Raw genomic sequence first — 13,558 nt, 5'->3', positions numbered from 1 at the left:
CAGCGGTCCTGACTCCTGAGAGAACATTAAGTTCTAGAAAAAGTCACAAATAATTTATGACCGGTTCTCACTCTAGCAAATAGCCTACGAATATTTCATCAGATGACGTCCTCCTATAGTGATGTCCCGTGTTACAGAAACGGGATATGTCGATGTTTTAGAAACGGAACTTATCGATGTTTTATTAAGACGTTTTAGACTACACATTAGAATGTACCTAATAGAATATATTTTTATTCAAGTAAGAAAACTTTTACAAGTGCTTTTGAATCGTCAACTAGATTAATTTACCACTGGTTCGCAATGCCGTTCCTAATAAATCCATCAGATGATGTCCTCGAGTAGTGATGTTTGGGAAATGTGATATACAGTATCGATGTTTTAGAAACGAAACTTATCGATGACTTTAATATACAACATAATATTACACACATAATTTTCAATATTATTTTCACACACACAATATTATTTTCTTTAGATATCTCGTCTTGTGTTATGACATGCTTGAAAACTAGGCATAACATACCGATTTTTATACAGGCATAGCAGGCTTTTAAAACGGGAAAATAATGATCTATGGTGTTATAAATACGGCAGAAACGGGTACATATTATTCTAAATATTATAATGATGTTTTAAAAAATGAGACTTGTACACACACACTTTCGCATTTATAATATTAGTATGGAAGTATGGATGTTACAAATTGCATCGGGTGTACAACCCTGTTTTTCAGTGTTCCGATTCATCGATTACCGTCCTTATGTTTCATGTACCATCACTATCCTCAAGGTCACATCGAATTTGAATTTGGAACTCCTACCAAAGTTATTTATTTACATTCGCACCGAAGAGTGAAAACAACGTTTTTTATATCGTTTATTATTCAGTTCATTTTTTATAATGTCATGTCGAATTGGTTACTTAATCTTGTTTAGTCAGGTCTGAGGGCTCGGGAGGTTCATTTTTTTCATTCAAATTTATTGAGAGCTGTCTTGAGCGACATTTTCCTAAGGATTCTTTCACATTTAGGAGCGGAAAATTTCTGCGAAAAATAATGAATCACTACGTTGTCTGTCTGTCGTGTCTGCCAAGACCCGTCAAGGGAATCAAAACCTATGGGGTACTTCCCATTGACCTTATCATGAAAGGAAAGTTTGTTTTTATTTTATTCCGATACAAGGCTGCGCTCTCACCTGGTGGTAAGTGATGATGCTGAGTTTGTTGTGGGCTCTTCTCAGACCTGGGCGCGTTTGGAACCCTCGTAGCTTTAGTTTTAAGTTTGCGTAATAATTATCACCACTATATCTTACAAATCTAACACCATACCAGACCATCAATAAGAGTAATTTATTAAGTACCTATTTTGAATAAATCATTTGACTTTGACTTTGACTTTGATGCAGTCTAAGATAGAAGCGGGCTAATTTGACAATCAGTACCAATGTCTTAAAGCACAAGTAAGTAAGTTAGGGGAATTATCCGAAAACTGAATTTGTTATAATATTTATTTTATCAAATCAATACTTATAATAAGTTTAATGCACTATTGAATGTATTTTCTCAATAGCGACATGTTGTCACAACATTTGCAGTCCCCGATTTGCATGCGAGCACAATATTTTAATAGCCATTAAAATCAATCAAAGAAATCCCTCCGCAGTCCGCTCCCTCCGTCTCTCAACTCTCTTTATTGAAGTGCAGACAAATGCGATGCGGGTTTTTAAGTTTAAGCTTTTTATCGACTAGCTTTTTTAATTTTATTTATTTATTTTTATGGTAACAAACAGTTATAATTACATTAATAGTTAGTACATATTCAAACACTTAAACCTAAATAGTCTCCAATGAAAAATTTATACTTATTATGACCGCGACTTCGTCCGCGTGGACTACACAAATTTCAAACCCCTATGCCTCCCCTTAAGGGTTAAATTTTCGAAAATCCTTTCTTAGCGGATGCCTATGTCCTAATAGCTATATATACCTACATGCCTTTTAGCCCGATCCGTCCAGTAGTTTGAGCTGTGCGTTGATAGACCAGTCAGTCAGTCACCTTTTCCTTTTATATATTTAGACTAGCTTATACTTGCGACTTCGTCCGCGTGGACTACACAAATTTCAAACCCCTATGCCTCCCCTTAAGGGTTAAATTTTCGAAAATCCTTTCTTAGCGGATGCCTATGTCATTATAGCTACCTGCATGCCTTTCAGCCCGATCCGTCCAGTAGTTTGAGCTGTGCGTTGATAGACCAGTCAGTCAGTCACCTTTTCCTTTTATATATTTAGACTAGCTTATGCTCGCGACTTCGTCCGTGTGGACTACACAAATTTCGAACCCGTATTTCGCCCCCTTGAGGGTTAAATTTTCGAAAATCCTTTCTTAGCGGATGCCTACGTCCTAATAGCTATATACAATAAACATGCCTTTCAGCCCGATCCGTCCAGTAGTTTGAGCTGTGTGCAGTAGATAGATCAGTCAGTCAGTCAGTCAGTCACCTTTTCCTTTTATATGTATATTTAGATTTTCTACCGAAACAATCAAGTTATCGCATGAATTAATAACCAGTTGCTCAAAAGTTAAATTAAATCGTTCGTAAAAGCATCGCTGCGGAGCATAAAACGATAATCGGAATGTAATCGTTAATGGAATTAATGTGAAAAAACCGGTCAAGCGCGAGTTGAACTCGCACATGAGGGGTTCCGTAGTCCGTATCATCGCACAAAATTATACGTAGATACTTTTTAATTTGCATGGCGGCCGGTTTGTCACTTTGAAATTCGTCATCTTGGTTTTCTAGGGTTCCCTGTTTTCACAGTGTGTATTTCTATTGTCGCTATGATAATAAATATATGTCTTTGTCTTGGTCTCATCCGCGTCTTTCGTGTCAGTTTTTTGGACACATATCTACCTATTATTCAGTGGAGGCTGAATCAATTCATTAGAAATAGAGTCCAGCTCGCTCCCTTCGGGTACGGAACCCTAAAAAGGAATGAAGTAGGTAATTGAAAGCGGGTAACTGTTGATGACTTAACGGTCCCGCGCGCTCTACTGATTGAGTCACGAATCACGACGGTGAATCAATCGCAGTATCGATATTGAACGGATACTGAAATCGATTTTATCAAAGCTATACTTAGTACTCGACAAGTCGAGATGGCAATCTGGGAGGGAATACCCCGCACACCCGCACAACCCTTGCGCTAACCCGGTGCAGCCGAACGCGGCGGGTGACGTGCGGGTGTATGGAGCGTCCCTCCGCCTCATACCCCGATTGCCATCGCGACCTGTCGCAGACTAAGTATGTCTTTGTCCCTGGTTTCATCCGCGTCTTTCGTGTCAGTTTTAAGGGTTCCGTACCTCAAAAGGAAAAACGGAACGCTTATAGGATCACTTTGTTGTCTGTCTGTCTGTCTGTCGGTCTGACCTAGAATCATAAAATTTGGTAAGTATCAATTAATTAATCAATCAATCATCAAATCAATTAATCAATCAATTCATTAGAAATAGGGTCCACTTCGCTCCCTTCTGGTACGGAACTCTAAAAAGGAATGAAGTAGGTAATTGAAAGCGGTTAACTGTTGATGACTCAACGGTTTCGCGCGCTCCGCTGATTGAGTCACGAATCACGACGGTGAATCAATCATAGTATCGATATTGAACGGATACTGAAATCGATTTTATCAAAGTAGCTATCTCTATGTTTTAGAAGACATACTTATTATATTATACATCTAATATATCACATCTTACTTGTCTCTTTCATTTTATAGGTGAAAGTGTGACTGTCCATCTGTCTCATAGTTTTTCACGGCCCATCCGTTTAACTGATTTTGACGAAATTTGTTACAGAGATAGCTTACATCCCGGGGCCGGATATAGGCTACTATTGTCGCCGAAAATCGATGAGTTCCCGCGGGATTTTAAAAACCTAAATCGCAGGCATCATCTAGTCTAAGATAAACTAAAGTAGGTACACTGTAGTCTGTATATTATACGTATATTTCGCATTACTGACCTACTTATACAAATCACCAACATCGCTTTCCCTGGGAAGTAATTTTCCAAACACACATAAAACGTAATGTAGGCGCTAGGCAACCTTATAAGAAACGCTAAAATAACCTTATAAGAAATAGAAAACAAAGAAGGAAATGAAAATATGAATGCAATAAAAACAACCTCCATTTATAAAGCTCATTCCTCAATTTATTTTCCCCGCACCGATTTTGTACGGGGAATAATTATTATAAGTTCTTTATAAAGGACATCGGACAAGGTCGTATGGCCGCGTATAATGCGCCTCGCTACTTCGTGTTTTTGCGAGAAGCTATACTTGTTTAGCTTATAAGTAAACTATGGAAAACTAAATTTCGTGAATTATACGACATTTTTTATTCTTAACCGAAAGCCTGAATAACAATTTTCATCGATGTAATTTTAAAAATGATAGACTTTCATACAAACTTCCATTCACTATTTATCCCCCTTAGTGGTGGAATTTCGAGAAATCCTTTCTTATTGGATACCTACTGTTCACTAAGAACACACCCTCCAAATTTAATGTCTCTAGGACCAACGGTTTATGCTGTGCATTGATATATATATATATATATAAAGTCACTCAGTCAGTTAGTCAGGAATTTGAATTTTTTATATACAGATTATATTTTGCATATAATCTGTATATAAAATATACAGATTATATGCATATCTGTATATAAAATATACAGATTATATACATATTTTGCATGTAGATTGTAGATGCATATTTTGCATTACCTATTCAAAGTCAAAGTCAAAGTCAAATTATTTATTCAAAATAGGTAATAAATTACTCTTATTGATGGTCTGGTATGGTGTTAGATTTGTAAGATATAGTGGTGATAATTATTACGCAAACTTAAAACTAAAGCTACGAGGGTTCCAAACGCGCCCAGGTCTGAGAAGAGCCCACAACAAACTCAGATATTGACATACTATTCAAATTATCACATCCCTGGGAAGTCATTTTCTAAACACACATAAAACGTAATGTAGGCGCTATAGGCTGCCTCATAAGAAATAGAAAACAAAGACGGAAATGAAAATATGATTCAGGCGGCGCAAAACCGTGGCGTGTGGAAGTCCCTACAAAAGACCTACATATGTCCAGCAGTGGACGTCTATCGGTTGATGATGATGATGATGATGACCTACACTTCAGAGATCTTAAGTCTAAAGTCTGAGCAAAATCACAGAATTAAATCGAAATGGAATTCTGCATTAATTGAATTTTAACACAAACATATCTGGTTCTCATGCCTTTAGAATTACACTCCATTAAAGTTCCATACAAAAACACCAGTCATAATAGGTACTTACTTTCTTATGGTGTAAGAAACATCAAAACCTACTTTCTAATTAAAACCGTTTTTTCCTAACAAATAACTAATTTTCTATCTACTAATAACGTTTTTGAGATCGCAGAAATGCAATTAACGAAAAAAATAGGCCCACTCTTACTTCGGATACCTACTGTAGCAATTATTTATGCAACAAGTAATTTTTAATCTAATAACGTTGGAATAGGAATCAAATTCGCATGCAACTTTAACGAGACCAAATCACGACTATGAGTGTACTTCTGTTAGGTTGCGGTCACATTAGCGGACGGTGGAAATTGTATCATTATTTTTAAACAAAAAAGATACGGCGATGCGGGATTTTATTCATTGAAGTACTACTTAAGTAGTTAGTTATGGAAGAAACAAATTATTATGTATAATCTTTTTGTCTGTAAAACAGATTTCTTATACCAAATTTCGCTATCCATAACTACTTAAGTACCTACGAGTACCTATTGTACAGTATTTTCATAAAAACCACTGAACTGAAAATAACCACGAGAAAATTTTGTCTACTCATTTACTCGTCTTATCTCTATAAATGAACACGAGAAAATGTGTAGACAAAATTTTCTCGTGCGGCGCATGTTAGGCCCTCTGGTGATGGATGGACATAGGATAATTTTTATCCCCAAAAATCAAGTATTCCCACAGATTTTTAAAAAAACCTTTATATATCTAGCTAGTTATAGCTACCCAATACTGTCAATAGTATAGTTTACTGGCTTATGTTAGCGATTTCATCCGCGTGGACTACACAGTTTCAAACCCCTATTTTACCCCCTTGGAGGTTGAATTTTAAAATTCCTTTCTTTACTTATGTCTACGTCATAATGACTATCTACAAGCCAATATTCTGCCCGTTCCGTCCATTAGTTTGAGCTGTGCGTTGATAGTTCAGTCAGTCAGTCCTTGCCTTTGATATATTATTTAGAAGATGAGATAAATCTTTCCAATTCAACGAAAGCGGTAATAATAATCGCCAGAATTTTTATAATACATAAGTAGTTGTAGATAGACTTTAACAAAAATATTATCTACTTATATTTTATTAAAATAACGCTCACACAATTCGCCGAAAAGCTTCAAGAAACGTCAAAATGTTTATGCTATGTAAAAATTCTCGACGGGCTGTTTATTAATATTAAGATTTAAAATAACAATAACAATTTATAATATCGCTGTATCTCGTATCATCTTGAAACTAAAGCCTAAACACCGACAAATACTGAGAAATTGCTAGTCTAAACATTGGATGACTGATGACACTACAGACATTTTGTTTTAAAACTTTTTGTCTTGTAGCCTAAGATAGACTAACGCCGAAATTCATAGGTAACATATAGGGGCTACTTTAGAATCTAATTTGAATCGTCCTCTAAAGAAACCCCTATCTTGACTTGATCACGCACTCATCCGATCCGAATCCGCGAAAATACGGTTATAAAAAATATCTACGTATATGTCATTATAAGCTACCATACAAATAGTTCTATGACAATTCCGGAACGTATTTTCACGGACTCGGATCGGATGAGTGCGTTCATGTCTATCCTTAAAGCCAAGGCAACAAGAAAAAAATCTATTAAGTGAATCAGGGATACAATATGACCCAAACAAAACAATTTTGCCTTTCACTACTTAACTTTTGTCTCATATGACGTTCAAAGACTTTAAAAAAATTGTATTCGATTCACCGATAATCTCTCCGAGATTTCTTGGCCGTTTACTCGATTATTCGGTAGGAATAACTAAAAATTGGGCCACAAAAATTATTGTCGACGTTTTACGATTGCGAACTTATTGTCGAGTTTGCGGAACATTTTGTCGAACGACTTGTCGCTATTGTGTATGTAGTCAAAGCACCGATGATACTCAGAACTAGGTCGGCTAACAAAGACGTTGTTTATGAATTCCGTACATCGACTAACGCAACACTATTTGGACCTGTAGTAGTAGTATTGGTACGTTTAGTACATGTTTGTACATCTCGAGAACGTTGATAGATTTCGAGTATCGAAACACTATAACCTCAAAGTGAAATGGACCTAAACTGCCCTGTTTTAGTCTCGAGTTTGTCTATGCCTATACACCCGGCGCAAATAGGAACTGATAAAAACAAAACGCGTAGATACGAATTCAAAACAAGGTGCTTCACAACGATGCGCATGAACTAACTATGCACTAGAACTAGGCTGTTCCAAATAAGATACAAAAATTGAACTCACATGAAAAGGAGAATCGATACTCATAAAAGTAGCACAAGTAGTCCTACATGAAATAAATTTTAAGTGTGAGTTGACGTATTTTAAGTTAAGGGCAAGTGTGATGTAACGGCGAAGAAAAACTTCGTGAGGAAACCTGCATGCCTGAAAGTTCTCCATAATGTTTGTGTATGTGAATTCTGCCAACCCGTTACCCCAGCGTTATGAACCATGCCCTAAGCCCTTATTCTGAGAGGAGACTCGTGCTTAGTAGAGGGCTGGCGATGGATTGAGATGATAGTGAATAGGTACGCCGTCGAGCGATTCCTTACATCAAATGTGTTAAATATCGTAAAACGAGGTATTTGTTGATCATCATCACATAAAATAGACTAATTACTTACTCATATTATAACTAAAAGACACTCTATGACAATAAAACAATGGAGGACGTGCTTAGTTTGACGTCTTGTGGAACACATTTTCGAATATAATATATTTTAGTTCATAGTCAATAGTTAGGTTTATACATTTACTTCAACGGTGCTTTAGGTTCATTTTACGTTATAGTGTTTCAAATACGATACTCGAAATCTATTAACGTTTTCGAGATGTGTAAACTTGTACTAAGTCGGTATACTGTTTTATGTGAACAATGCCCTTTATCTGTCGACTCGATGTGGAGTCCCGAATTTGATAACTCGTGAGAAAGCAGAATAATATGATACGCGGCTATTGTTCTTATAGTGCAAATGTAAGAGGCTTGCTAGACTGAGTGAAGTGTACGCGCGATTTCTGTAGTAGTCACACTAATTGGTAATAGAGCTTAGAAGAAGAAAGTACAGATGGAAAGCATATAAATACCAATAATAAAAATAAGGACATATATATTAAGTAAATAAATGAAAAATCAAAAAATAAGAACTGATTCAAGATTATGTACATTAAAATAAAAATAATTTAAAAATATGTTTTATTCAATTAAACTTTTATATTTTTGAATCGTCAGCTGCATCTACCACTAGTTCAGAATGCCTTTCCTACCAAGAAGAACCAGCAAGAAACTCGACGGTTGCACTTTTCAAAGATTTGATATACAATATTATGCCATGTATAAGAAAATTATTTGCAGTCCTGCGCGTTGCTGGAACGAGCTGGAGGTCAAATCCACGCTCTTTTATCATTTAGGTAAACACACACATGCACTAAGTACTTTAATTTTATAATCCAAGTAGTGTAATGGAGGAGGTCTAAAATAATACCCATTTTTTGGATAGAAGCAGGCCTCACTTTGCAGAAGTGTATGATATGTAAGGATCAACCAGCTTAATTTATACTATAATCCGCTAGAACAGATAAAAACACGAAGCATGCATGCCGCCCTCCCGTTATACTTAAAGTAGGTACTTATAATTTCTTCGATGAAGATGAAGTTATTAATAAGAATCCCCCATTATGCTCCCTAAATATCTTACATTAAAAATAAACCGTGTGTATTTATTTCCTATTCATTTATTTTTAGAGTAAGCTTTAGAATCCCTTCTATTAAGACTTTGGTTGTAATCAATCAAAACAGCGCATCACATGCACTGTATCCGTCGACGCAAATCATCATCATCATTGTCAACCAATAGATGTCAACTGCTGGACATAAGCCTCTCGTAGGACCATACGCCACGGTCTTGCGCCACCTGAATCCAGATACTCCCTACGCGTCTCGCTTTATGTCGTCCGTCCACCTAGTGGGGGGGGGTCTTCCAACGCTGCGTTTTCCGGAGCGAGATCGCCATTCTACCACCTTGGGACCCCAACGTCTATCGACTTTAGGTATGTTGGTTACTCTGGTCCTCCTATCGTACCTACGAATCTCCTCATTTTTGATTTGAATACGTAAGAAACTCCAAGCATAGCTATCTCCATTGCTCGCTGAGTGACTTTGTACTTTCTTATGACGCAATTTTAAACGCGCGTTGAGTAAATCTAGTCTGTAAGAGCTCTTAGAACAAAAGTGTTGCACGTTTGAAATGCTTCATTTAAATGTTTATTTTAAGCTATTAATCATTCTAGGAATATAAATACAGGAGGGTCTTTCATTATTTCCGGGAATGTGTGCAGCGTGAACCAGTTATTGGATCAGGTTTAACAGAAATTGTGAGCTTCACTGTTGTTCACTGTACAAAACATAATATTATGTACGAGCACCTACAATAATTGGGTATTTGACTATCATCATCATCATGATCAACCCATCACCGGCTCACTACAGAGCGCGGGTCTCCTCTCAGAGTGAGAATTTGACTATATCAAAAACAAACTTTTTCTCAGTGATTATTATTAAATAGAGGGTCTTCCAAAATACGTAAAATCCACGTGCTTTGTTAGTTTAAAGGTATTTATTATAGGTAATAACCATTTAAAATTATCGATTTAACTAAAATAAGTACGTCATTATGATGTGACGTCACATACCAGCGCGCGATTTGGCGTTTGATAAAAAGTTACTTGTTTGACTAGTTGTCAAATACCGTATTATTAACATACCAACTTGATGTCCAAAGTACAAACTAATAAATATAGAACAGAATAGAAATATTTTTATTCAAATAAACTTTTACAAGTACTTTTGAATTGTCACATGCATCTACCACTGGTTCGGAATGCCTTTCCTATAGAGGAGAACCAGCAAGAAATTCGGCGGTTGCTCTTTTGAAAGATTCTATTTACAATATTATGTATTTAAGTTACAATTTAGCTATTAATCATTCTAGGAATATATTCAGGAGGTCTTTCATTATTAACTATACTATATTATGAATATAATAGATTATGTATCTTTATCTAAGATAGAATCCGCTAACGTGGATAAAGTATGGCAGTTATACAGCCATAACTACCTCCAAATGGCTTTTATACGGCCCCATGTAAGAGCTTTAAATCACTTAGCGGTATAGACGAAAAGTATTCCAAATAAAGCGATTTTATTTATTTCCAAAATCCAAAGCATCTTACTTTTGTATCTTAAATATATACCTAAAAGGAAAAGGTGACTGACTGACTGATCTATCAACGCACATCTCAAACTACTGGACAGATCGGACTGTTTGGCATGCAGATTGCTATTATGACCTAGACATCCGCTATGAAAGGAATTTTGAAAATTCAACACCTATTATTGCTAGACATAGATTCTTGTAGATCCACAGTTCAAACTCCACCCTCACCACTTGTACCACTTGAGTTGAAAGACTTTGTGCGGCTAAAATCTGCAAAATATATAGATATTATTTTAATTGCAAATATACCAATTTAAATAATTATGTTTCTTGTTACAGCGGACCCCTTACCCGGCAAGCATGTACCACTTGAGAGCTACGAAAGCGAATTGGAACGAGAGCACGCGCTGCCAACGTCCGTCCCCAACGCTGACATACTCAAGACTAACAGCAATCCCACCTATCACAAGCCCAGGTAAGCTCGGTTCAATGCTACCAACATCTAAATCTACAAGGTGTTAGCTGATTGATTAGATGATGAACGGAATGCTAAATCGCTTGAGGATTCGGCTCTATAGTTACTAGTTAGGCGTTAGGGTGACTGAAACATAAGTAAAATTGTCCCAGCCGAGAATCGAACGTGGGACCTCCCACTTCTGAGACCACAAAACACAATATCACTGCATCAGAGTTGTCATTAATAAAAGTAACCGATATTCCTTTGAAAGCAATTTTAATAAGAGATTTTAAATCTCAAAGCGAATCTGTTATCTGCATTAAATTCACATCCAAGTGAAATGCTTCGCAAATTTAATGAATTTGTTTTCAATAAAAACTGATGAATTCCAATAAATATACAATAATTTATCTGCATAATTGATAATTCACGTAGGTTTATATGCACAGGGTAAAAACAATTTTTTTCGCCATCTTAATTATTATTATTGAGGTCGATTCCAGAGTGGAAACATATAAAATAATATATCTGCTATTAACATTAGCATGTCGGTAAAGCGAACTCGAAGTTTATACCCATCCCAAAATCACCCAACGCGCCTAAATAATTTACTTCTATAATAAGAAATGGACTCAAACAATAATGTGCAGTGACATTATCGGGTTGCCAAAACAAAAATAACGCAACTTAGTTTTCTGAGGACAATCTTTATTAATTCTATAAGGAAGAGAAACATGGTTTACTGTGGCCATTTATTCCAATTCGTAGTGACATTTCCAAAGCGATATTTCCCGTTGTTCCGGTCGCTGTGCCATTTGTCAAGCTTTGCCAGTACATTTGCGAACAGTCTCAAAATTTGTCAAATAAAATATCATAAAATAATTCCATTCCTAAATTCGTTCGAAGAAAGTGAAGCTTAATTACTTAATTGCTGGTTCTTCTCGGTAGGAACGGCATTCCGAACCAGTGGTAAATTAAAACTACCTGACTATTCATAAGTTTACATGATTAAAAAAACATTCTATTATATTCTACTAAAACTAAAATACATAAATGTAATAATATTATTATTAACAGAATAGGTACTTATGCTAAGTATATTACTTTTTATTAAAATATTGTATTAATTAATTCTTTATAGAATACTATTCTACATAGTTTACTGTGCCTGTTTATTCCAATTCGTAGTAACATTTCCAAAGTGATATTTTCCGTTGTTCCGGTCGCTGTGCCATTTGCCAAGCTTTGCCAGTAGGTACATTTGCGAACAGTTTCGAAGTTTGTCAAATAAAATTCATACTAAATCAATTCGAAATTAGTGTGTCTGTGACTGTGTGCTACCTTATCGTATCACGGCTCATCCGTTAAAACAATTTTCACAAAATTTGGTGCGGATTATCAGTATTTAAGTATGCATATGTGTCTTTATTACTTACTTATTTATTTATTACTTACTTAATCCATACTAATATTATAAATGCGAAAGTGTGTCTGTCTGTCTGCTAGCTTTTCACGGCCCAACCGTTTAACCGATTTTGATGAAATTTAGTCCAGAGTTAGCTTATATCCCGAGGAAGGACATAGACTACTTTTCATCCCGGAAAATTAATGAGTTCCTACGGGATTTTTAAAAACCTAAATCCACGCGTACGAAGTCGCGGGCATCAGCTAGTTTATTATGTTTTTAGAATCGGGGCCTAGTTAAACAATCAACTAATTTAGGAAAGACCTAAAGTAAACCTAAACTAGAATCGAACCAACAAAAATAATTACATGAAAAGCGAGTATGCCAATGAATAGGTCTTCAGAGTGCTTTACCACTTACAATCCAACCCTTTGTTACATTATTTATTTACGTCGTTTACAGCCATTCCCGGAATATCCCCGTAATTCCGGGAAGAAATTAAATCATTACCGTAAATTGGGGTTAGTGCCTCTTAAACTTAAATATCCTTTACGAAGCGTAAAAGTTTCATCCCTTCCGAGCCGTTTAATCCTTTCGAGACGTAAAAACTCCGGGCTGGTATCCGTTCGCACTGAAAAATAAAAGTATAAATGATATCTATCTATCTATCTATAACATCAGATGTAAATAAAATTAAACTTAACTACGGGTAAGGTATTGCTTTTCTTATGCTGTTCTTTGCGGAATTTTGCGGAAGCATTGTGAAAAGAGCGCTGAGCCCTGATTAAATCTTTTAGCTAACATTAACTTTTCGTATAGGTATTTGCCAAATTGTATGTCAAAGTCGACGTCAAATCATTCATTCAAAATAGGCTCAGAATAAATACCTGTAGAAGTAGCCCTATTGCTATCTATCTATTTTCCAGGCGGAGGTATACGCCATAATAATATGTGTGGAAACCATCCTGCAACACAACCACGTCAATAAAACGATTTACATTCATTCGGATAGTCAAGCAGCTCTTTCAGCTCTGTCTTCAGAGGTTGTTAACTCGAGACTGGTTGAAAACTGCAGAGTAAACTTAAACACCCTGGCCCAACACAACAGGGT

The 13,558-nt window shown here is 36.1% G+C and overlaps 1 protein-coding gene across 2 annotated transcripts in view; it reads left to right on the top strand.

Moving 5' to 3' along the window:
• The window catches only part of LOC117993128 (uncharacterized), a 713,143-nt gene that overhangs the window by 675,313 nt on the left and 24,272 nt on the right, over positions 1-13,558 (top strand). For both annotated transcript variants that reach the window (XM_069506506.1, XM_034980873.2), the window contains one exon: positions 10,925-11,060. In XM_069506506.1, coding sequence (XP_069362607.1) covers positions 10,925-11,060 — 136 coding nt within the window. The remainder of the gene's footprint in view (positions 1-10,924; positions 11,061-13,558) is intronic.

Source organism: Maniola hyperantus, chromosome 23 (assembly GCF_902806685.2).
Source record: "Maniola hyperantus chromosome 23, iAphHyp1.2, whole genome shotgun sequence".
NCBI classification, from domain to species: Eukaryota; Metazoa; Arthropoda; class Insecta; order Lepidoptera; family Nymphalidae; genus Maniola; species Maniola hyperantus.
This window is presented reverse-complemented; position numbering and strand designations above follow the sequence as displayed.